Raw genomic sequence first — 23792 nt, 5'->3', positions numbered from 1 at the left:
GGATCTGTTATGCGTGTGTGTGTGCGTACACATTATAGTTTACAGTTTTATGTGTGCCCCATAGCCCCATACAATCCAACAGAATGTCAGCTATCTGTTGCTATTTTAGGGGTGGTATGGGAAGCTTAGAGTGTCAGGGTGCTGCAGATCTCTCTGGATCAGGACATCAGAGATCTCGCAGGAAGGAATTTCCCACAGTCATCCCCTCATGGTTATTTGTCACTCTATTTAGATAGCTAGCTATATGTCAGACTTTAGATGCTTCCATGACCTCCCCCGTGTTGAAAGAATGGCAGTTCTAGTCTGCTAAGATTCTCGCACAAAATTAGCCTTTTGGGAGCGAGTTTGGTGTAGTGAAGAGCCTCGTGGCGCAGAGTGTTAAAGCTGCAGTACTGCAGTCCTAAGCTCTGCTCATGACCTGAGTTCGATCCCCGGTGGAAGCTGGGTTATCAGGTAGCCGGCTCGAGGTTGACTCAGCCTTCCATCATTCCGAGATCGGTAAAATGGGTACCCAGCTTGCTGGGGGGAAAGTGTGGATGACTGGGAAAGGCAATGGCAAACCATCCCATAAAAAGTCTGCCATGAAAACATTGTGAAAGCAACGTCACCCCAGAGTCGGAAACGACTGGTGCTTGCACGGGGGGGACCTTTCCTTTCCTTTTCCTATGTGTAGTTAGTTAAGTGCGCGGACTCTTATCTGGGAGAACCGGGTTTGATTTCCCACTCCTCCACTTGCAGCTGCTGGGATGGCCTTGGGTCAGCTATAGCTCTGGTAGAGGTTGTCCTTGAAAAGGCAGCTCCTGTGAGAGCCCTCTCAGCCCCACCCACCTTACAGGGTGTCTGTTGTGGGGGAGGAAGATAAAGGAGATTGTGAGCCACTCTGAGATTTGGAGTGAAGGGCAGGATATAAATCCAATATCATCGTCATCTTTTTAAACACAGAAAAGGGAGTTCATCTGTCACAGGCAGCGTTCAGCATTCTGTGCCTGCTGGAAATTCAGTTGCTTTGTCCATTTGGGCTATATGTTTGAGAAGGATATTCTTTGCTTTAAAAAACACACACACACACACACACACACACACAGAGCCCAAAAGCAATCCTTTGTACTTAACCTGAGGAATGTCCAGCTAGTGATACCCTTACCTTGCCTCTGGGGGAAGACTTATTTCACCCCTGTACTGATAAAGTGGGACCTTTGAGCTCTCCATTAGATACAACCACGTGGGGCCTTGCAAAGATTTGTGGAAGGGGGGAGGAAGTAATCTCTCTCTGCCCACCTCTACATCCCTCCTCCTAAATTCTATGAACTCCCAGGAGCTTTTGTGGGCTAATCCCTTGCCCTGTCCTTTTTCTTTTATTGTATTCTTCAGTGGCTGTCAACATTCTGTGTGCAAATGTGGTGCTCTTTCTTTTTTAATTTGTAAATTAACCAGAGTCCTCCTTTTTTTTGTATATGGGGGGGAGGGGAATCTGCCCAAATCTCAAGGAATTCCAGCCTTTTTGTTGCTGCTTTTGTGTTTTTTGCTTTGTCCATCCATAGCCTGCCTTTGTCTCTGAGACTTAAGGTGGATTACAATTTAAAAATAATGCTCTTAAGAGCAAGATAATTCATAGAATCAACAATGCAGCAAAACTGGAGAACGATGCGCTAAAACGCCGTTGGTGCGGGCAATAAAACAGGATTACAGGATCTGAGAATAATGCAGCGAGACGATATATTGCACACAATAAGCGTTGTGATACAAACTGGACCGGAAAGCGTAATGATATAGTATGATGCATACTGTGAGCAATAAAAGCCGCCCTAAATTTCACAGACCTCAACCTCATTCCCTTTATTGAAAAAAAAAGTCCTCCTGAACCAGTCTCGTTTTAAATGTTTTGTGAAATGAGAGGAAAGAAAGAGCGTTCCTGTCCGTCTCAGGCAGAGCATCCCAAAACGCAGGGGCTTTGCACAGAGAAAGATAACAATGCGCAAGTCCGGGAGCACCTTTGAGACCCAAATTTTATTCAAGGTATGAGCTTTCGTGTGCAAGTACACTTCCTCAGATAGAAAGGTAAAGGCTGATGTCAGTCATGGGTTTAGGGGCTGTGGCTCAGGGGTAGAATGTCTCCTTAGCATTCAGAAGGTCCTTGGTTCAGTCACCAGCATCTCCAGTTAAAAGAAGAAGAAGATATTGGATTTATATCCAACATCTGCCTTTTGTTCAGCAGTGTTTTAAGGGACTGGGGTCGAAGAATATAAAACTGGGGTTTTTTTTTAGCAAAGACGCTGAGCCAGATCACTTACTTGAAGGACAAATGCCCAGAACCTTTCAGAAGCAAGGGCTGGGCAAGGTGATCTTTCTGTGAATGCCCATGTTGATAAAAAGATAGGAATAAAAACTCACTCCTGTGTGCTCAGTGCTCAATGTAGCCAAGATACCATGCATATGAACATATGAAGCTGCCTTATACTGAATCAGACCTTTGGTCCATCAAAGTCAATATTGTCTTCTCAGACCGGCAGCGGCTCTCCAGGGTCTCAAGCGAAGGTTTTTCACACCTCTTTGCCTGGGCCCTTTTTTGGAGATGCCAGGGATTGAACCTGGGACCTTCTGCTTCCCAAGCAGATGCTCTACCACTGAGCCACTGTTCCTCCCCAAACCTTTAATGGCATAACAGTTGCAAATAAAAATATACAGAATATAAATGTTTAAACACTGGAGATAAAATGAAACCGAGTTTACGGATGCATTCATACATGGTCAGATTTAACTTTAAGGATGTCAGCCGAAAATTTTGCCACCGCCTCGCTAACTTCCCCCTCGCTAACTTCCCCCCTTTTCATTAAATAATAACAGGGTGGCAGAATAGGCAAATCTGGGGAGAAAGAAAGCTTGCAAAATAAATCTTTACGGAGATTATGATTAAAGGAACAATCAAGCAATGTATGCCGAATTGAGTCGGGAATATTCACAGGAACAGAGTTCTGTCACCTAAAAGGACTCGATGATATCTCCCTTGTAAAACTTTGGAGGGCAACGTATTTAGTCTAGCCAACAGAAATGCCCTGCGATGACTTGGAATGGTTAAGTCTGATAGATAATGGGGCATTTTGCCGCAGAAAGCATAAAGACCTAAGGAAGCTGGGGAGCAAATCTAAGGGTCTGTTGGCCGTAGTTTCGTTTCCTCCAACTCCCACAGTCTCAATTTAATACATCTGAAGATATATGACTCATCAGAAGTAAAAAAAAATCATCAACCTCTAACCCCAACTAGTTAAGTTTGGCTGGGCAGGGTGATCTTTCTATGAATGCCCATGTTAATAAAAAGATAAGAATAAAAGCTCACTCCTGTGTGCTCAGTGTAGCCGAGATACAAAGCAACGTCACTCATTAGTAGTTACAGACACAGACGTGCTTTGCGTGGCACTTGGAATCTCCCCAGGAGGACAGAGCTCCTATATTTTTATCTCTCTTGCAGATTTTGTGTGTGGTCTTGAATGTGGACAATAAATCTGTTTTCTCTCAAGGTTTTTAACTTTTCCTTTTCTTTTAACCTTTGTAGGTCTGGGAGGTAACCCCATAAAGCGCAAAGATGTCTCTTCATGACACTCGAGCCGCGACCCTTCTTGCCTGGGTAAAGTATCTTGCCTTTACTCTTGGTAGCCATTTGAGCGCGAAGGCCTCCGGTTTCTCCCTCTCCTTAGCATGCTCTGTGTTTTAAGTCTTCTTTAGCAGGATTATTGATGAGCCCCGTGGCGCAGAGTGGTAAAGCTGCAGTATTGCAGTCCAAGCTCTCTGCTCACGACCTGAGTTTGATCCCGGCGGAAGATGGGTTCAGGTAGCGATATGTAACATCACCGGAAGCAATGAAACTCTCACATAAAACATGTATAAATGCGTTCTTTTAGTACAAACGAAAATAAAACAGAGCTTAGGAACGCTTAAATACTCAATACTTGAAATTTCCTCACACGGAGTCTCAGACAGTCTCGTAGAAACAAGCGTCTTCAAACTAGACATAGTAAAGATGTGGGTGGAGTCTTTTGAGTTTGTTAGTGTTCCACTCATGAAGGTACGGAGAGAATAAGGAACCGCTTTTGAAAGGAATCCTCACGGTTTCGCTTATCAGTACTTCTTCACCCTCTTTCTCCTGACATTACATGGAGCCACAGCTCAGTTCTTTACAACATGGATCAACACATGCTCTCATCTGCTGCTACTGGTTCAGGTAGCCGGCTCAAGGTTGACTCAGCGTTCCATCCTTCTGAGGTCGCTAAAATGAGTCCCCAGCTTGCTTGGGGGAAAGTATAGACGACTGGGGAAGGCAGTGGCAAACCACCCCATTAAAAAAGTCTACCATGAAAACATCGTGATGCGACGTCACCTAAGAGTTGGAAACAACTGGTGATTGCACAGGGGACTACCTTTACCTTTTGTAGTAGGATTATTTATGCCTCCTCCCTGGTCTTGGCCACCAAAAGCAGAGGGCAGTGTGGTCCCATAGATGCACTGGATAGCTGCCCCCAGCCTATCCCCAAAGGTCACAAGCAGAACCATCAAGGGTCCATCAAGTCCAGCCTCCTGTATCACACAATGGCCAACCAGTTCCTCTTGAGGGCCAGCAACAAGGCAGAGAGGCCGAGGCCTTTATAAGAGCATTAGAAGAGCCCTGCTGGGTCAGACCAGGGAGGGTCCATCTAGTCCAGCCTCCTGCCTCACACAGTGGGCAGCCAGTTCCTCTGGAGGGCCAACAACAGGGCAGAGAGGCCGAGGCCTTCCCCTGAGAAGAACCTCAGAAGAGCCCTGCTGGGTCAGACCAGGGAGGGTCCATCTAGTCCAGCCTCCTGCCTCACACAGTGGGCAGCCAGTTCCTCTGGAGGGCCAACAACAGGGCAGAGAGGCCGAGGCCTTCCCCTGAGGAGAACATCAGAAGAGCCCTGCTGGGTCAGACCAGGGAGGGTCCATCTAGTCCAGCCTCCTCTCTCACACAGTGGCCAACCAGTTCCTCTGGAGGGCCAGCAACAGGGCAGAGAGGCCGAGGCCTTCCCTTGAGAAGAGCATCAGAAGAACCCTGCTGGATCAGACCAGGGAGAGTCCATCTAGTCCAGCCTCCTGTCTCACACAATGGCCAGCCAGTTGCTCTGGAGGGCCAACCACAGGGCAGAGAGGCCGAGGCCTTCCCTTGAGAAGAGCATCAGAAGAGCCCTGCTGGATCAGACCAGGGAGAGTCCATCTAGTCCAGCCTCCTGTCTCACACAGTGGCCAACCAGTTCCTCTGGAGGGCCAACAGCAGGTCAGAGAGGCCGAGGCCTTCCCCTGATGTTGCCTGCTGGCTCTGGGATTCAGAGGATTTGTGCTTCTGAATGTGGAAGTTCCCCTCAGTCACCATGGCTAGTAGTCTTTGATATACTTGTCCTCCCTGAAGTTCCATTTTGGTATAATGGTTAAGTGAGTGGACTCTTATCTGGGAGAACCGTGTTTGATTCCCCACTCCTCCACTTGCAGCTGTTGGGATGGCGTTGGGTCAGCCATAGCTCTCACAGGAGTTGTCTTTGAAAGGGCAGCTTCTGTCAGAGCTCTCTCAGCCCCACCCACCTTACAGGGTGTCTGTTGTGGGGGAATCAGAATCATAAAGCTGGAAGGGTCCTCCAAGGTTCATCTAGTCCAACCCCCTGCACAGTGCAGGAAAGTCACAAACGCCTCCCCCTACATTCACAGGATCTTCATTGCTGTCCGATGGCCATCTAGCCTCTGTTTCAAAGCCTCCAAGGAAGGAGAGCCCACCACCTCCCAAAGAGGAAGCCTGTTCCGCTGAGGAACCGCTCTAACGGTCAGGTCAGGAAGAACGGGAAGGAGATAAAGGAGATTGTAAGCCACTCTGAGACTCTGATTCAGAGAGAAGGGCAGCGTATAAATCTGCGGTCTTCTTCTTCCTACTCTTCTCCAGACCCCTGGCAATGGGGAATGGTGGAGACATGGACCTAGCAAAGGCGTACGCACAGTGAGTGGATTGAGAACTGCCTTATTTCAGCCTTTCTCAGGAGGAGGAAATGCTGTTGAAAGTCTTGGCAGGAACCAGGTCGTTAAACAGGTTACTAATTAGGGCCGGGATGTCAGTCTGTGGTACAAACCTGCAGATGAATGCATGAAGCTGCCTTATACTGACTCAGAGCTGAAGGGTTTCTGTGCGACCTTGCTAGCTCTCAACCTGTCCTACCTCATAGGGTTGTTGTGAGGATAAAGGGAGGAGAGGGGGGAACAGTGTGAACTGCTTTGGGTGCTCGTGGGGGAGAAAGACAAGGTATAAAAATGAAATAAATGCATGTAGAAATGGATGTCTTCCCAGCCCTAAAACAACAAATGATTTCTCCTAAGGGCTTTACATAGAGATTGAGTAGCGTAAGGGGAATAGGACTGACCCTTGTGCAACCCCACAGGACGGATCCCACAGAGGCCACATCCGGTCTTTAACAGCAGCCTGTGCACAAGGGATTATTTAAACCACTCCAAAGCATGTCTCAATACCCACTTCTGTCTCCAGACTTGTCAGTGTGATGGCATGGTCTGCAGTATCAAAATCGCAACAAAAAGGCATTGCCTTTGGCTGCGTTCAGAGGGAGATCATCAACTAAAGCCACCCTTGCCGTCTCCATCCCTCAGCCCAGCTGGACACCAGAAAAAGTCTAGAGCAGATGAGGTCATCCAGGAAAATCTGGAGTTGGGCACCAGAAAACGTCTAGATGAGGTCATCCAGGAAAATCTGGAGTTGGAAACCAGAAAAGGTCCAGAGCAGATGAGGTCATCCAGGAAAATCTGGAGCTGGAAACCAGAAAAGGTCTAGAGCAGATGAGGTCATCCAGGAAAATCTGGAATTGGACACCAGAAAACATCTAGATGAGGTCATCCAGAAAATCTGGAATTGGTCACCAGAAAAAGTCTAGATGAGGTCATCCAGGAAAATCTGGAGTTGGACACCAGAAAAGGTCTAGAGCAGATGAGGTCATCCAGGAAAATCTGGTGTTAAGAACATAAGAGAAGTCATGTTGGATCAGGCCAACAGCCCATCCAGTCCAACACTCTGTATCACACAGTGGCCAGTAATTTATATATATACACACACACATATATATACACACTGTGACTAATAGCCACTTAATGACCTCTGCTCCATATTTTTATCTAACCCCCTCTTGAAGCTGGCTATGCCTGTAGCCGCCGCCACCTCCTGTGGCAGTGAATTCCACATGTTAATCACCCTTTGGGTGAAGAAGTTGAACACCAAAAAGGTCTAGAGCAGATGAGGTCATCCAGGAAAATCTGGAGTTTGGCAACAGCTGTGTCTGTCATCTTGCCCTAAAGTTACATATTAGAGGCAGTGTGATAATTGGCCCTCAGCATTCTTCTGCAGTCCTTTAAAAAAAAAAAATAGGCAGAGAAGTGCCTTTTTGAGTGATCAAGGAAAGGTGCCCTGAATCAGTGACTGACGTATGATGGACATCAAGGATCAATTCATGTGCTCTTTGTGTGATTTCAGCGGTCAAGTTGGGCACAACCTTTCTCTTCATCCATCCCAATAACTGGATCAAAATGATCCGTAACAGACCAGATAATGCACTAGATATTTCTTCTGTCTGAACTATATTAATGCCAGCATCCAAATTACAGGCTCAGACTTGGAGGGACCAAAATAGCTTAAACAAGGGAGTTGGTCACAGATCCAGGTGACCAGGTGGGTAGCCATGTTGGTGTGAAGCAAAAGAACAAAGCTGAAGTCCAGTAGCATCTTTTAAGACCAACCAGGTTTTATTCAGCATGTAAGCTTTAGTGTGCATGCTAACGTTGTGGCAGTTGAGAAGTCAGAATACTTTGCAGCCATCTCATAGGATTTGCAGAGAGCTCTGTCGCATCCTCTGGAAATAAGTTAATGCGGTGGACTTTCCTAAGTCCAGCCTCCTTCAGTCTCTTGCATTGGTAAGATATCATAGAATCATAGAGTTGGAAGGGACCTCCAGGGTCATCTAGTCCAATTTCCTGAACAGTGCTGGAAATTCACAAAAACCTCCCCCCTAAATTCACAGGATCTTCATTGCTGTCAGATGGCCCTCTAGCCTCTGTTTAAAACCTCCAAAGAAGAAGAAGCCTGAGGAGCTGCTCTGTCAGGAAGTTCTTCCTGATCTTGACCTGGAAACGTCTGATTTAATTTCAGCCCATTGGTTCTGGTCCTACCTTCCAGGGCCACAGAAAACAATTCCACACTATTGTCTCTATAGGACAGCCCTTCAAGTACTTGAAGATGGTGATCCTATCACCTCCCAGCCGTCTCCTCTCCAGGCTAAACATGCCCAGCTCCTTCAACCTTTCCTCATAGGACTTGAGCTCCAGACCCCTCACCATCTTTGTCGCCCTCCTCTGGACCCGTTCCAGCTTGTCTATGTCTGTATTGATTTCATCCCTCTCAGGAAAGGAGGACAATTTTGACCCTTTCCCTCTTGAAGATGTGATTATTAAAGTTCCACAAAAGTCTTTATTACGGAGCTCCGTTTTGGAGCATCTGCTGCTGCCGAGTGAATTCTTTTCTCGTGTGTGCAGGGCCTAAAAGGGATTCTGCATTTGTGCAGATATTTGCTGGGAATATTTTTGAGCTAAAGCTCCGAAATAGATGTGAGCAGCCCCTTCTCCATGAGGTAGCCACTGAGCAGGCCTCACAGAATGGGGCCCCACACTTCCTGCTCATTTTTTACGAGTACTGTGATCTGAACTCTCTGCTCACGACTTGAGTTCAATCCCCGGCAGAGCTGGGTTTTCAGGTAGCCGGCTCCAGGTTGATTCAGCCTTCCATCCTTCCGAGGTCGGTCAAATGAGTCCCCAGCTTGCGGGGGGGTGGAAGTGTAAAAGACTGGGGAAGGCAATGGCAAACCACCCCATAAAATGTCTGCCGTGAAAACATTCCCCAGAAAGGTCCGCAGGGGACCTTTCCTTTCCTTGTTCTCTTGGGTGGCATTTGCTTGGGGCCTCTAGAGGTGGACTTTGGAAGTGCATGTCCTGCCATCCTGCAGCTGAAAGGTTTTCAGTAATTGAAGACATTGGATTTATATTCCTCCCTCCACTCAAGAGTCTCAGAGCGGCTCACAATCTCCTTTATCTCTCTCCCCCACAACAGACACCCTGTGAGGTGGGTGGGGCTGAGAGAGCTCTCCCAGAAGCTGCCCTTTCAAGGACAACTCCTGCGACAGCTATGGCTGACCCGAGGCTATGCCAGCAGGTGTAAGTGGAGGAGTGGGGAATCAAACCTGGTTCTTCCAGATAAGAGAGCTCTGGCTGACCCAAGGCCATTCCAGCAGCTGCAAGTGGAGGAGTGAGGAATCAAACCTGGTTCTCCCAGATAAGAGTCCGCACACTTAACCACTACACCAAACTGGCTCTCTTCTTCTTTCTCTTCTGTTTTGAATCCCGGCTGATCAAATATCCCCATAAATGTCTGAAAACCTACTTCATCGGTTTGCCTCTGGATTTGAGGCCCCTGTGCTGTAGCAAGAGAGCAGAAGGCTATGACAGAGACATCCGCATTGCGAGAATATGACTGTCCTATCTTGGAAAAGAGACAGAAGATAACACATGAAGGGTTTTGGATATTGAAAGTGCGATAGGACATTATTGTTGTATAAGAACTAGAAGAAACGGAAGTATTTCCAGATTCCTAAAGAATTATAAAAATTAATACTTCAAAGTGCCTTTTTTTCTTTTTTTGAGCCGGCAACTGATTACGACTTGTTAAAAAACAGGAGTTAAAAACCAGACTTTTTTTAACAGGAAGCCACCAGAGGTACAAAGTGGACAATAAAATCTGGAGGTGCCTGAAGCATATGTTTAAGGGACACAGAGGCTGTTCTGACAGTCAAGAGGGGTTCCTCAGTGGAACAGGCTTCCTGGGGAGGTGGTGGGCTCTCCTTCCTTGGGGTTTTTCAATTGAGGCTGGATGGCCATCTGACAGCAATGAAGATCCTGTGAATTTAGGGGGGAGGTGTTTGTGAGTTTCCTGCATTGTGCAGGGGGCTGGACTAGACGACCCTGGAGGTCCCTTCCAACGCTAGGATTCTATGAACAGGCTTCCTGGGGAGGTGGTGGTCTCTCCTTCCCTGGGAGTTTTTAAACGGAGGCTGGATGGCCATGTGACAGCAATGAAGATCCTGTGAATTTAGGGGGAGGTATTTGTGAATTTCCTGCATTGTGCAGAGGGCTGATGACCCTGGAGGTCCCTTCCAACTCTAGGATTCTATGTCACATCCTGTAAATTACTTTACTCAGTCCTTTCCTAAAGAATAACGAGAATGTCCATTGTATCCTAATTTTTTTTTTTTTTGGCTGAATAAGTCTCAGCTTCAGATCCATAAAAAGAGCACAGGTAGAAACTTTAAGACCGTATCCCAGCACTTCGGCAAAACAGGGTGATCTAGCTCCTTATTCCATCCGTTTCCGAGACTCCGCATATCTTATTTATTAACTGACATCAAGTATTTAGAAACAATTAGCATGGGTTTTTCTTTTTGCATCAATTCAATTAGAGTTTCCAGGAGCAAAAGGGAACTCAGAGGCACCTAATGCGGCTATATTTAGATAGGAACAGATGTTGGCAATTGTGAATACTGCAATTCAGTAGAATTTGACAAGCCAAATCTAGACCTCAGCTGAGAAGAAAACAGTCTCTGCTTCGCTGGCGTCTTGTGGGAGTGGGGAAATGGGCATTGTTAAGGCAGAATAGATGGGGAATGGGGCACAATTTGGCCCAATGCAGCAGGGTTTTTGGCAGCGACTTCCATTGTTTACTAATAATTAGTTCCACCAGTAAAGGCTCATTAAAAATGTCCAGCCCCCAGATCCTGCTAATTCCAGAAGTAATGTATGTCAGGAGAGCCCAGTTTTCATGCTCTATGCTTAGAATGGCTGCCAAAGGTCAGAGTTCATGGTTTCCCCTCAAACTGAGCCGCCCAGAGGTTATAAAACAGCCACAGTGGGAAGATGTATAAATTTGTGAGCTTTGGCATTATGTGGACTGGTTTATCAGATTTATGCATAGGGCGGAGAGAACGGACAAAGGAAAATTTCCCTCCCTCTCCCAAAATATTAAACTCAAGGCCATCCAGTGAAACTAGAGAGCCAGTTTGGTGTAGTGGTTAAGTGTGTGGACTCTTATCTGGGAGAACCGGGTTTGAGAACCGGGATCTGTCCTGGGACCTGTTTTGTTCAACATCTTTATAAATGATTTGGATGAAGGAATAGGACAGGAAAGGAAAGGAAAGGTCCCCTGTGCAAGCACCAGTCATTTCCAACTCTAGGGTGACATTGCTTTCACAACGTTTTCACGGCAGACTTTTTACGGGGTGGTTTGCCATTGCCTTCCCCAGTCATCTCCACTTTCCCCCCCAGCAAGCTGGCGACTCATTTTACCGATCTTGGAAGGCTGAGTCAACCTTGAGCCGGCTACCTGAATACAGCTTCCACCGAAATCGAACTCAGGTTGTGAGCAGAGAGTTCAGACCGCAGTACTGCAGTTTTAGCACTCTGCACCACGGGGCTGCTGAAGGAATAGAGGGAATCCTTATTAAATTTGCAGATGATACTAAATCGGGAGGGGTTGAAAACACAGAAGAAGACAGAAACAGGATACAGGATGACCTTGACAGGCTGGAAAACTGGGTGAAAATCAATAAAATGAATGTTAACAGGGAGAAATGTAAAGTTCTGCATTTAGGTAGGAAAAATTCAATGCATGGCTTTAGGATGGGGGAGACTTGTTTAGCAGTAGTATGTGCGAAAAGGATCTAGGGGTCTTAGCGGAACATACGCTGAACATGAGTAAACAGTGTGATGCCGTGGCTAAAAGGCAAATGCAATTTTGGGCATATCAACAGAAGTATAGTGTCCAGATCACATGATGTGATGGTATCACTTTACTCTGCTATGGTAAGACCTCACCTGGAGTCTTGTGTTCAGTTTTGGGCACCACATTTTAAGAAGGATCTAGACAAGCTGGAACGGGTCCAGAGGAGGGCGACAAAGATGGTGAGGGGTCTGGAGACCAAGTCCTACGAAGAAAGGTTGAAGGAGCTGTTTAGCCTGGAGAGGAGGCGGCTGAGAGGTGATAGGATCACCATCTTCAAGTACTTGAAGGGCTGTCCTAGAGAGGATGGTGTGGAATTGTTTTCTGTGGCCCACGGAAGGTAGGACCATAACCAATGGGTTGGAATTAAATCAAAAGAGTTTCCGGCTCAACATTAGGAAGAACTTCCTAACCGTTAGAGCGATTCCTCAGTGGAGCAGTCTTCCTCGGGAGGTGATGGGCTCTCTTTCCTTGGAGGTTTTTAAGCAGAGGTTAGATGGCCATCTGACAGCAATGAAGATCCTGTGAATTTAGGGGAAGGTGTTTGTGAGTTTCCTGCATTGTGCAGCGGGTCGGACTAGATGACCCTAGAGGTCCCTTCCAACTCTATGATTCCCCACTCCTCCACTTGCAGCTGCTAGAATGGCCTGGGGTCAGCCATAGCTCTTGTGGAGAAACGCCATTTTAGTCAGTGGTGGTGCTTCATTGACAGGGATCAGTAAATTCCTCAGCAGGCTTTGTAGCCTCCCTCCAAACCCCCCCTCCCTTCCAGAGCCAAACCAACAACGCTAGGGGGAAAGTCTCCCAGAGAGGCAGGAAGTTCTTGTGTTCTTGGCATGTGCTAGGAGGAGGAGTTTTTCAGTTCTCGGCTGCAGCTCGAAGGAAGAGGTTGCCAGTGGGAGAGCTCCTGCCTGTGCATGCGGCCTATTCAAAAGAGAATGAGGCCTCCAGGCAGTAAGACAAAGTAAGTCATCAAAAAGGGCAGGGCATGTTTAGATCAGGGCCAGCAGGATGCGTTTATAATCAACTTTTCTTTGTTATACTGGTTGCTGTACGGGTGCTGTGCTGTGCTAATTTTGTAAATGCAACTGTTTTTGTTTTGTTTTTCTTTTCCTATCTTTTTCTCTTGTAAATAAATAGTTTTTCTGTTTTAAATGCTGGCAGTCAATCTCTGTACCACATAGATCCCCAAACCGCTTTAGACCACGCTGTTTTTGAGAAGGGGGCCCCGGGGAAGGGGGAAGGCATGCAGTTGGATAAGGTGCCAATCCTCCAGGGGTGCCCCAAAGAAGCGCTGAGGTCTCTGTGAAACCAAAGTGCAGGTGCAGGGTGGCAGAGGACCTTGAGGCCTGGCCTCATAGCTGGAGAGGGGGATTGGGAGTCCTGTTCCTCTCAATCTGAACCCCGGGACTGAGCAGGTGGTGGCAGGTGGTGGCAGGAGGAGAAATAGCTCCCTCCAGGAGTTGGCGACTCAATAGGGAGCTGACGGGACCGGGTCTGAAGGCAGAATCGGGCCGGTTCCGCAACAGCTCTCATAGGAGTTGTCCTTGAAAGGACAGCTTCTCTCAGAGCTCTCTCAGCACCACCTACCTCACAGGGTGTGGGGGAGAAAGATAAAGGAGATTGTAAACCGCTCTGAGATTCGGAGTGGAGGGCAGGATATAAATCCAATACCTTCTTCTGATGGGCCTTAGGTTCAGTACAGGAAAAAGGAAATACTGCTTTACACAGTGAATGATTAAATGTGAGTTCGCTGCCAGAGGAAGTCATGATAGTCACAGGAATAAACAGCTTTAAAAGGAGGTTAAGTAGGTTCATGGAGGTTAAGTCTGTCAGTGCCTACTAGCCACGGTGACAGAGGGGAACCTCTACATCCAGAGGCAGTCAATTTCTGAATCCCAGAGGCAGGAGGCAGCATCAGGCATCGACCCCTATGCCCTGTTGTGGGCCCTCCAAGGAAGTGATTGGCTACTGTGTGAGACAGGAGGCTGGACTAGATGGACCCTCCCTGGTCTGATCCAGCAGGGCTCTTCTGAGGTTCTTCTCAGGGGAAGGCCTCGGCCTCTCTGCCCTGTTGTTGGCACTCCAGAGGAACTGGTTGGCCACTGTGTGAGACAGGAGGCTGGACTAGATGGACCCTCCCTGGTCTGATCCAGCAGGGCTTTTCTGAGGTTCTTCTCAGGGGAAGGCCTCGGCCTCTCTGCCCTGTTGTTGGCCCTCCAGAGGAACTGGTTGGCCACTGTGTGAGACAGGAGGCTGGACTAGATGGACCCTCCCTGATCTGACCCAGCAGGGCTCTTCTGAGGTTCTTCTCAGGGGAAGGCCTCAGCCTCTCTGCCCTGTTGTTGGCCCTCCAGAGGAACTGGTTGGCCACTGTGTGAGACAGGAGGCTGGACTAGATGGACCCTCCCTGGTCTGATCCAGCAGGACTCTTCTGAGGTTCTTCTCAGGGGAAGGCCTCGGCCTCTCTGCCCTGTTGTTGGCCCTCCAGAGGAACTGGCTGGCCACTGTGTGAGACGGGAGGCTGGACTAGATGGACCCTCCCTGGTCTGACCCAGCAGGGCTCTTCTGAGGTTCTTCTCAGGGGAAGGCCTCGGCTTCTCTGACCTGTTGTTGGCCCTCCAGAGGAACTGGGTGGCCCCTGTGTGAGACAGGAGGCTGGACTAGATGGACCCTCCCTGGTCTGACCCAGCAGGGCTCTTCTGAGGTTCTTTTCAGGGGAAGGCCTCAAGTCTTTCTGCCCTGTTGTGGGCCCTCCAGAGGAACTGGCTGGTCACTGTGTGAGACAGGAGGCTGGACTAGATGGACCCTCACTGGTCTGATCCAGCAGGGCTGTTCTGAGGTTCTTCCCAGGGGAAGGCCTCAGCCTCTCTGCCCTGTTGTTGGCCCTCCAGAGGAACTGGCTGGCCATGTGTGAGACAGGAGGCTGGACTAGATGGACCCTCCCTGGTCTGACCCAGCAGGGCTTTTCTGATGTTCTTCCCAGGGGATGGCCTCAGCCTCTGCCCTGTTGTTGGCCCTCCAGAGGAACTGGTTGGCCACTGTGTGAGACAGAAGGCTGGACTAGATGGACCCTCCCTGGTCTGACCCAGCAGGGCTCTTCTGTTGCAGCTGGATCAGAAGGCTGTTGGAGGACATATTCTGCATGGGGGGCCCTGTGTCCAGAGTGGTCAGGTGTTCTGTGCCTTGCCAGAGAGACTGCTTGGGGCATTCCCACGTCCTGCTTCTCAGCACATGCTCTTGTGCACGGGGGACCCATATTTTGGCAGAACCAGTTCCTGGGCAGTCAGTTTTGAGCAAGTAAAAAAATCTGCCCTGGACTTTGGCCATCAGAGTGAAGCCAGGAGGTCCTTGGGCCGCTGCATAGGCTGGGAGGCCCTACATATGCATGCTTTAAAAGCGTGCTCATCCACTGGCCTGGCTCTTTGCCCGCTCATTCCACTTGCAGCGAGAAAGCCTGGTGCTTGCTCTGCGCCGCTGCCCACGCCAGGGGCTTTCATGACCAAAGGCACATAGTGCGTAATGAAGCCCACTTGCTGGATGCATTTATCAGAGTCTACAGATCAAGACTTTGCTTCTACTGTGGCAGAAACTGCAAGAATGGGCTCCAGGGAATCTCTGGGTGGAATTTTCTGATTTGAGCTCAAAGCTGATGAACATCTGAAGCTGCCTTATACTGAATCAGACCCTCGGTCCATCAAAGTCAGTATTGTCTACTCAGACTGGCAGTGGCTCTCCAGGGTCTCCAGCTGAGGTTCTTCACGCCTGCTTGCCTGGACCCTTTTTAGTTGGAGATGCCAGGGATTGAACCTGGGACCTTCTGCTTACCAAGCAGATGCTCTACCAATGAGCCTCCGTCCCTCCCCTAATCTGGGGAAGAGGCACATTGGGAGGGCTTCTAGTGTCCTGGCCCTGCTGGTGGACCTCCTGATGGCCCCTGGGTTTTTGGCCACTGTGCGACGCAGAGTGTTGGACTGGATGGGCCATTGGCCTGATCCAACAGAGCTTCCCTTATGTTCTTATGTCTGGGGCAGTGCTGCTCTGTATTTTTGGTGTTTGGGGAAGGGGGCACAGTGGGGGGCTTCTAGCGTTCTGGCCCCACTGGTGGACCTCCTGATGGCACCTGGGGTTTTTTGGCCACTGTGTGACACCGGACTGGATGGGCCTATGGTTTGATCCAACATGGCTTGTCTTATGTTCTTATGTCTGGGGCAGGGATGCTCTGTATTCTTGGTGCTTGGGAGGGGCAACAGTGGGAGGGCTTTTAGTGTCCTGGCTTCACTGGTGGACCTCCTGTTTTTTGGCTACTGTGTGACACAGAGTGTTGGACTGGAGGGGCCATTGGCCTGATCCAACAAGGCTCTGACCATGGAAGCCCTGACCATGGAAATCCTGCAGAACTCTTCTGCTGCCTTATACTGAATCAGACCCTCAGTCCATCAAAGTCAGTCTTGTCTACTCAGACTGGCAGCGGCTCTCCAGGGTCTCCAGCTGAGGTTTTTCACACCTTTTTGCTTGGACCCTTTTTTGGAGATGCCAGGGATTGAACCTGGGACCTTCTGCTTACCAAGCAGATGCTCTACCACTGAGCCACCGTCCCTCCCGAATTACACACATTGAGTCAGTACTATCAATGCATGGGTCATTCAGTGAACCATGAGGAAGGATTTGGGTTGTATGACCAACTAGAAGTCTAAAAAAATAATTGAAGCAAAGCATCGGTATTACGACGATACACTAAATGATGCACAATTACACTAGGATCCTTGTTTCAGTAAACTGAACGTAATAATGTAGACCACAGTTCCTAATGATTTGTCCCAGTAACTTTGTGTATCATTTGGTACAAGTGCTACCCTATTTGCCTGCATGGAAAAGCCCTCTTGAATTATTCAGTTTTGCATCGTTTCCAGAAACCTCCTCAATCAGGCTGTTCCTCGAGGTGGGGGCCACCACAGAGAAGGCACATGGATTGGTGGTTGTTGATTCTGCTCAGGGTGGCGGTTGCAGAAGGCCCCGTCCCTCTTGAGGAGGTGGAATGTGGGAATTCTTGAGCATGAACATAAGAACATAAGAGAAGCCATGTTGGATCAGGCCAATGGCCCATCCAGTCCAACACGGTGTCACACAGTGGCCAAAAAAACCCAGGTGCCATTAGGAGGTCCACCAGCAGAGACGGAACTCCAGAAGTCCTCTCACTGTTGCTCCCCCCCCCCCCAAGCACCAAGAATACGGAGCATCACTGCCCCAGACATAAGAACATAAGAGAAGCCATGCTGGATCAATGCTTGTTTATTTTCATTAATTCTGAGCCTATTTTCTGTGCTTCTGTTCTCAAGGCAGGTTTTGGGTAGGAATGCCCCCCCCCTTCCAATGTATTTGTAAAGTGACACCTAAGTCATCTGCACCTTTTCTTTTGAAGTTTGTGGGTATATATACAGAGGTAACTTTTGCAAGTGTGAATTTGGAAGATTTATCATGCATTTATAGCTTTGAGTTCTTGCCAGCTCTTACAAGCGTCTAGCACTGCTTTTTAAATGAGAGTGGCCCCGTGGTGCAGGGTGGTAGACCAGCAGTACTGCATTGCTGTGGTCTGAACTCTCGGCTCACGACCTGAGTTTGATTCCGGCAGAAGCTGGGTTCAGGTAGCTGGCTCAGGTTGACTCAGCCTTCCATCCTTCTGAGGTTGGTAAAATGAATACCCAGCTTGCTGGGGAGAAAGTGTAAAAGACTGGGGAAGGAACTGGCAAACCACCCTGTCAAAAGTCTGCCATGAAAACGTGAAAGCAACGTCACTCCAGAGTCGGAAACGACTGGTGCTTGCACAGGGGACCTTTCCTTTTCTATCTACACTGAAGGAGCCCTGTGGTGCAGAGTGGTAAAGCTGCAGTACTGCAGTCGGAGCCCTCTGCTCACGACCTGAGTTCAATCCCAGCGGAAACTGGGTTCAGGTAGCTGGCTCCAGGTTGACTCAGCCTTCCATCCTTCCGAGGTTGGTAAAATGAATACCCAGCTTGCTGGAGGGAAAGTGTAAAAGACTGGGGAAGGCAATGGCAGTTTGGTGTAGTGGTTAAGTGCTTGGACTCTTATCTGGGAGAACCGGGTTTGATTCCCCACTCCTCCACTTGCACCTGCTAGCATGGCTTTGGGTCAGCCATAGCTCTGGTAGAGGTTGTCCTTGAAAAGGGCAGCTGCTGTGAGAGCCCTCTCCAGCCCCACCCACCTCACAGGGTGTCTGTTGTGGGGGAGGAAGGTAAAGGAGATTGTGAGCCGCTCTGAGACTCTTCGGAGTGGAGGGCAGGATAAAAATCCAATATCATCTTCTTCCTCTTCAAACCACTCCGTCAAAAGTCTGCTGTGAAAACGCTGTGAAAGCAACGTCACACCGGAGTCGGAAACGACTGGTGCTTGAACAGGGAACCTTTCCTTTTCCTTTAAATGACTTCAAGGCTGTTTTTTATTTGCTGCTCTGTGTGTACGTTTTCAGCTTTGTAGCGCGGTTTGAATGTTACAAGGAGTCTGGAAATTATTTCCGTGATGAGGCAGCCAGCGAAATGTTTTACGCAAACAATAGTTACGTAAATGAACCACAGCGTCTTGACACGTTGGATCCGGTGAGCTGTTGGCTGTTGAGGCACAATGAAGTTTGTTTCTTTACAGCAGGCAGTTTCCTTTTCCAACAAAACGCTGGGTTCCGTAACAAGAAGAAACGGTGGTGGAAATCAGCTTTTGTGTTGGCTGCGTTCAGATGTTAATGCAGTTGCAGTGAAGAACAAACTTGCACAAATGGAGATTGTTGCTGCTCTCATGTGTGTGCCTCACTAACCCTGGTGACCTGTGATGTACGTATGCAGGCCTGTGTATTAACCAGAGTTAGTGTGATTGCTGGGAACCGGGATTGTAAACAGGGAGGCTTGGAGCCTTCGCTGTTAGGGAGTGGGGAGCTTAGTCCCTTAACCTGTACACCTGCAAGTTTTTCTGCCTCATAGGTAGCTGGAGTTAAACTTGACTCGAAGGAAGGAATGCAAATGCAAACGCAGAGTCAAGTTTATCCGTGTAAAAGGCAAATGCAGTTTTGGGCTGTATCAACAGAAGTGTAATGTCCAGATCACGTGATGTGATGGTATCGCTTTACTCTGCTCTTGTAAGACCTCACTTGGAGTCTTGTGTTCAGTTTTGGGCACCACATTTTAAGAAGGATCTAGACAAGCTGGAACGGCTCCAGAGGAGGGCAGTGAAGATGGTGGGGGGGGGGGTCTGGAGACCATGTCCTATGAGGAAAGGTTGAAGGAGCTGGGGATGTTTAGCCTGGAGAGGAGGCTGCTGAGAGGTGATAGGATCACCAACTTCAAGGACTTGAAGGGCTGTCCTCTAGAGGATGAGGGGTCTGGAGACCAAGTCCTATGAGGAAAGGTTGAAGGAGCTGGGGATGTTTAGCCTGGAGAGGAGGCGGCTGAGAGGTGATAGGATCACCATCTTCAAGAACTTGAAGGGCTGTCCTCTAGAGGATGAGGGGTCTGGAGACCAAGTCCTATGAGGAATGGTTGAAGGAGCTGGGGATGTTTAGCCTGGAGAGGAGGCTGCTGAGAGGTGATAGGATCACCAACTTCAAGGACTTGAAGGGCTGTCCTCTAGAGGATGAGGGGTCTGGAGACCAAGTCCTATGAGGAAAGGTTGAAGGAGCTGGGGATGTTTAGCCTGGAGAGGAGGCGGCTGAGAGGTGATAGGATCACCATCTTCAAGGACTTGAAGGGCTGTCCTCTAGAGGATGAGGGGTCTGGAGACCAAGTCCTATGAGGAATGGTTGAAGGAGCGGGGGATGTTTCGCCTGGAGAGGAGGCTGCTGAGAGGTGATAGGATCACCAACTTCAAGGACTTGAAGGGCTGTCCTCTAGAGGATGAGGGGTCTGGAGACCAAGTCCTATGAGGAAAGGTTGAAGGAGCTGGGGATGTTTAGCCTGGAGAGGAGGCGGCTGAGAGGTGATAGGATCACCAACTTCAAGGACTTGAAGGGCTGTCCTGGAGAGGATGGGGTGGTATTGTTTTCTGTGACCTTGGAAGGTGGGGCCAGAACCAATGGGTTGAAATGAAATCAAAAGAGTTTCCGGTTCAACATTAGGAAGAACTTCCTGACCGTTCGAGCTATTCCTCAGTGGAACAGGCTTCCTCCATGGGAGGTGGTGGGCTCTCCTTCCTTGGAGGTTTTTAGGCAGAGGCTAGATGGCCATCTGACAGCAATGAGGATCCTGTGAATTTAGGAAGAGGTGTTTGTGAGTTTCCTGCATTGTGCAGGGGGTTGGACAAGATGACTCTGGAGGTCCCTTCCAACTCTAGGAGTCTATTTCCTTAACTGTGGTTACATTTTTTTAACATATTAACTTCATTTATGTCCTGTCTTTTCCCCCAATGGGGATCCAAAGCAGCTTATATTGTTTTCTCACGACCGCCCTGTGAGGCAGGTTAGGCTGAGAGTGCATGACTGACCCAAGTTCACCCAGCAAGTTTCCAGGGTGGAGTAGGGATTCGAACCTGGGTCTCCCAGATCCGAATCCCACACTCTTAACCATTCCACCATGCTGGCTTTCAGTGCTAATCCAGGCGAAATTGCTTCTGGATAGGGTTTTCTCTTGCTGTTTTCATTTGTGAAAACCACAGGGAAAGTGTAACTTAATTATTTTTTTATTTTATTTCTATCCCACCCTCCCCGCCAAAGGCAGGCTCAGGGCGGCTCACAGGTTAGGGTCAAACTGTGACCAAACAAGTAAAACAACAATAAAACGTAAAGCATAAAAACAATTATTAGGGTTTGTAGAATCTTTCGGGCTCAAGTGCCGTGTTCTACTGGAGAAAGTTTTCCTTCCAGACGTTTCGTTCTCAGCTGTGGAGAACATCCTCAGTGGCGTTGCAGCCGGAACAGGCGCTCAGACCTTCTTGGCTGCTGTGCACTGAGTGGGGGCCAGGGCAACAGCCTAGAAATAGCAGCTCTCCAGCAGCCCTGGCCCCACTCAATGCACAGCAGCCAAGAAGGTCAGAGCGCCTGCTCCGGCTGCAACGCCACTGAGGATGTTCTCCGCAGCTGAGAACGAAACCTCTGGAAGGAAAACTTTCTCCAGTAGAACACGGCACTTGAGCCCGAAAGATTCTACAAACCCTAATGATGTTACCAGCCGCGAAAACCTGAAATCTTTGATAAAAACTGTGGAGAAACGCCATCTGAGAGTGTTGGTGCTTCATCCAAAAAGGCAGGGATCAGTAAATCCATTCTTTGTAGCCTTCCCCTCACTCCCCCCCTCCCTTCCAGAGCCAAACCAACAACGCTAGGGGGAAAGTCTCCTAGAGAGGCAAGAAGTGCTGTGGTTGCTTGCATGTGTTAGGCAGGAAGAGAAGCAGATTTGAACTGGGGCTCGAGCGAGCATGTGGTGAGCCATGGAGGCTCCTGCCTGTGGGGGAGGCCTGCTCAGGAAAATGAGGCCTCCAGGCAGGCAGACTAAGTAAGTACTTCACAAGACAGGGCAAGTTTAGATCAGGGCCAGCCGGATGCGTTTATAATCAACTTTATTTTGTTATGCTGTTTGCTGTGCTGTGCTGGGCTGTGCTGTGCTAATTTTGTAGATGCAACTGTTTTTGTTTTGTTTTTCTTTCCCTATCCTTTTCCCTTTTAAATAAATATGTTTTTTTCTGTTTAAATGCTGGCAGTCAATCTCTGTACCACCTAGATCCCCAGACCGCTTTAGACCACGCTGTTTTTGAGAAGGGGGCCCCGGGGAAGGAGGAAGGCATGCAGTTGGATAAGGTGCCAATCCTCCAGGGGTGCCCCAAAGAAGCGCTGAGGTCTCTGTGAAACCCAAGTGCAGGGTGGCAGAGGACCTGGAGGCCTAGCCTCATAGCCAGAGAGGGGGATTGGGAGTCCTGTTCCTCTCAATCTGAACCCCGGGACTGAGCAGGTGGTGGCAGCGCGCCCAAGGGGCAGGAGGAGACATAGCTCCCTCCAGGAGTTGGCGACCCCAATAGGGAGCAGACGGGACCGGGTCTGAAGGCACAATCGGGCCGGTTCCGCCACACTTGGCGGCAGCGGTGGGATAAGAACAAACAGAGAACTTGATTGGCCAGGCATTTTTGCTTTTTTGATGCGTGCAAGCACCCAGAGGAAGCAACAGCGGTTTTGTTTTATTTTCGGGTCAACTGGAGTAGGGAAAGTTTAGCTAGTTAGGATGGAGCGTGCTAAGATGCTGGAAATCCTGAAGATGACAAAGCCACAGCTCCAGGAAGAGTGTGCAAGGCACAAGCTGGAGTGTGACAACATGACTGTAGTAGATATGAAAGACCTCCTTTTGGAGTATCATCAGCATGCAGGGGCCCTTGCAAAAGTGTTTCCCACCCAGTCAGAAGAACTCTTGCGGCTACGGTTGGAACTGGCAAGAATCCGTACCAAGGCGTACCAAGAGCGCAGACAGGAGGAACGAGAGAGAGAGGAACGACAAGCAGAGAGGGATGCAGTCCGCAGACAGGAGGAACGAGAGAGGGAGGAAAGACAAAGAGAGAGAGAGCTGAGACGAGCTGAGATCCGCAGACAGGAAGAAAGAGAGAAAGCTGAAATCTACAGACGGGAGCAGGAAGAGCAACGTCGCCATGAGCTTGAGGTGCTACGTCTGGAAGCTGAACTAAGCAAAGAGATCCAAGTCACCCCTAAGGACTTTGCAGTGTACCAAGAGGGAGAAGACCCCTCCATATACCTCTCCAACTTTGAGAGGGCAGCCAAACAGTGGGGGATTGCAGAGGAGGACTATATGTCTTACCTCTGTAGCAACCTGACTGGAGAGCTTTCAGCCATCTATCACAGCATGCCTATGGAAGATGGGGGGATAACTTTTGCGGCCTATAAAGCCACTGTATTTAAAAGGTTTAAACTGGGGCCAGACCACTCCCGAAAGCAGTTCAGGGGTTTGGCTCCACAAGAAGGTAAATCCTATTCTGAATGTGGGGTAATGAAGGAACAAACAGTTCTAGTGTTCTTGGGCCGGGATTTGGTGGTTGGCCAGTACTCTATCAAGGCTGTACCCCGCAGCCAAACCCTCAGAGGAAAGTGGGTTGAGGAAGGCAACTTTAAGGAAGCCACCTCACCACCAACCAGGGAGGGGGAAATAACCCAGGTTACTGAGGACGAAGAGAGGGCAGTCACCAAGGAGGGGGAGGACCAGCCTGTCTCAAGGCCTGGAGGAGGGTGTTCTCAAGGGGAAGAGGGGTGTAGCTTTCCCCAAGTGCAGCAAGAAGCTGTGGATGTTCCTAGCGAGGAAAGGAACCTGTCTAGCATAAAGGATGTGCAGGCTGAAGAGACCAAGGTGGAGAGTGGAGATTTCACAGGAGGTTCTGAGAGCAGCAAGGCTAATGGGGGCTCAGAGGAGCACATAGCTGAAGGCTTGGGGGGACGGGAGCGGTTCCAGAAGGGGGTCCGGAGCGGCCTTAGGTTGGAACCGGTTCACCAAGTAGCTGTGGATCAGGAAGTGGGATCGTCCGAGACACTCTCAAAACAGGTCGTCTTGAAGCAGGGCAGACAGGAATCCTGGGAAGCTGTGGAACCTTCCAGGCAGGAAGGGGGTCAGTTGGGTAGTGCTGAAAAACCAACCGAGGGGACTGAGAACCCAAGCCAAACCCTCAGGGGAAGGTGGGGGGAGGAAAGCAACGTTAGGGAAGCCACCTCACCACCAACCAGGGAGGGGGAGGACCAGTCTGTCTCAAACCCTGCAGGAGGGTGTGCCCAATGGGAAGAGGGGTGCCAATTTCCGCAAGGGCAGCAGGATGCTGTGGAGTCTTCCAGGAAGGAAGGAGCTCAGTTGGCTGACACTGAAAAACCAACTGAGGGGGCGGAGAACCCAGATCAAACTTTGGCTGAGTGTTCTGGAAACAGTGGGACTAGGGGTGGCTTGAA

The 23792-nt window shown here is 49.2% G+C and overlaps 1 protein-coding gene across 1 annotated transcript in view; it reads left to right on the top strand.

Annotated features, from left to right (window-relative positions):
* Positions 1-3539: 3539 nt before the first annotated feature.
* The window catches only part of NUMA1 (nuclear mitotic apparatus protein 1), a 91685-nt gene continuing 71432 nt past the window's right edge, over positions 3540-23792 (top strand). The window contains exon 1 of the mRNA XM_060263769.1: positions 3540-3622. Within this exon, the coding sequence (XP_060119752.1) occupies positions 3581-3622 (42 nt within the window). The 5' untranslated portion in view covers positions 3540-3580. The remainder of the gene's footprint in view (positions 3623-23792) is intronic.

This window comes from Heteronotia binoei, unplaced genomic scaffold, assembly GCF_032191835.1.
Source record: "Heteronotia binoei isolate CCM8104 ecotype False Entrance Well unplaced genomic scaffold, APGP_CSIRO_Hbin_v1 ptg000860l, whole genome shotgun sequence".
In the NCBI taxonomy this organism is placed as follows: Eukaryota; Metazoa; Chordata; class Lepidosauria; order Squamata; family Gekkonidae; genus Heteronotia; species Heteronotia binoei.
This window is presented reverse-complemented; position numbering and strand designations above follow the sequence as displayed.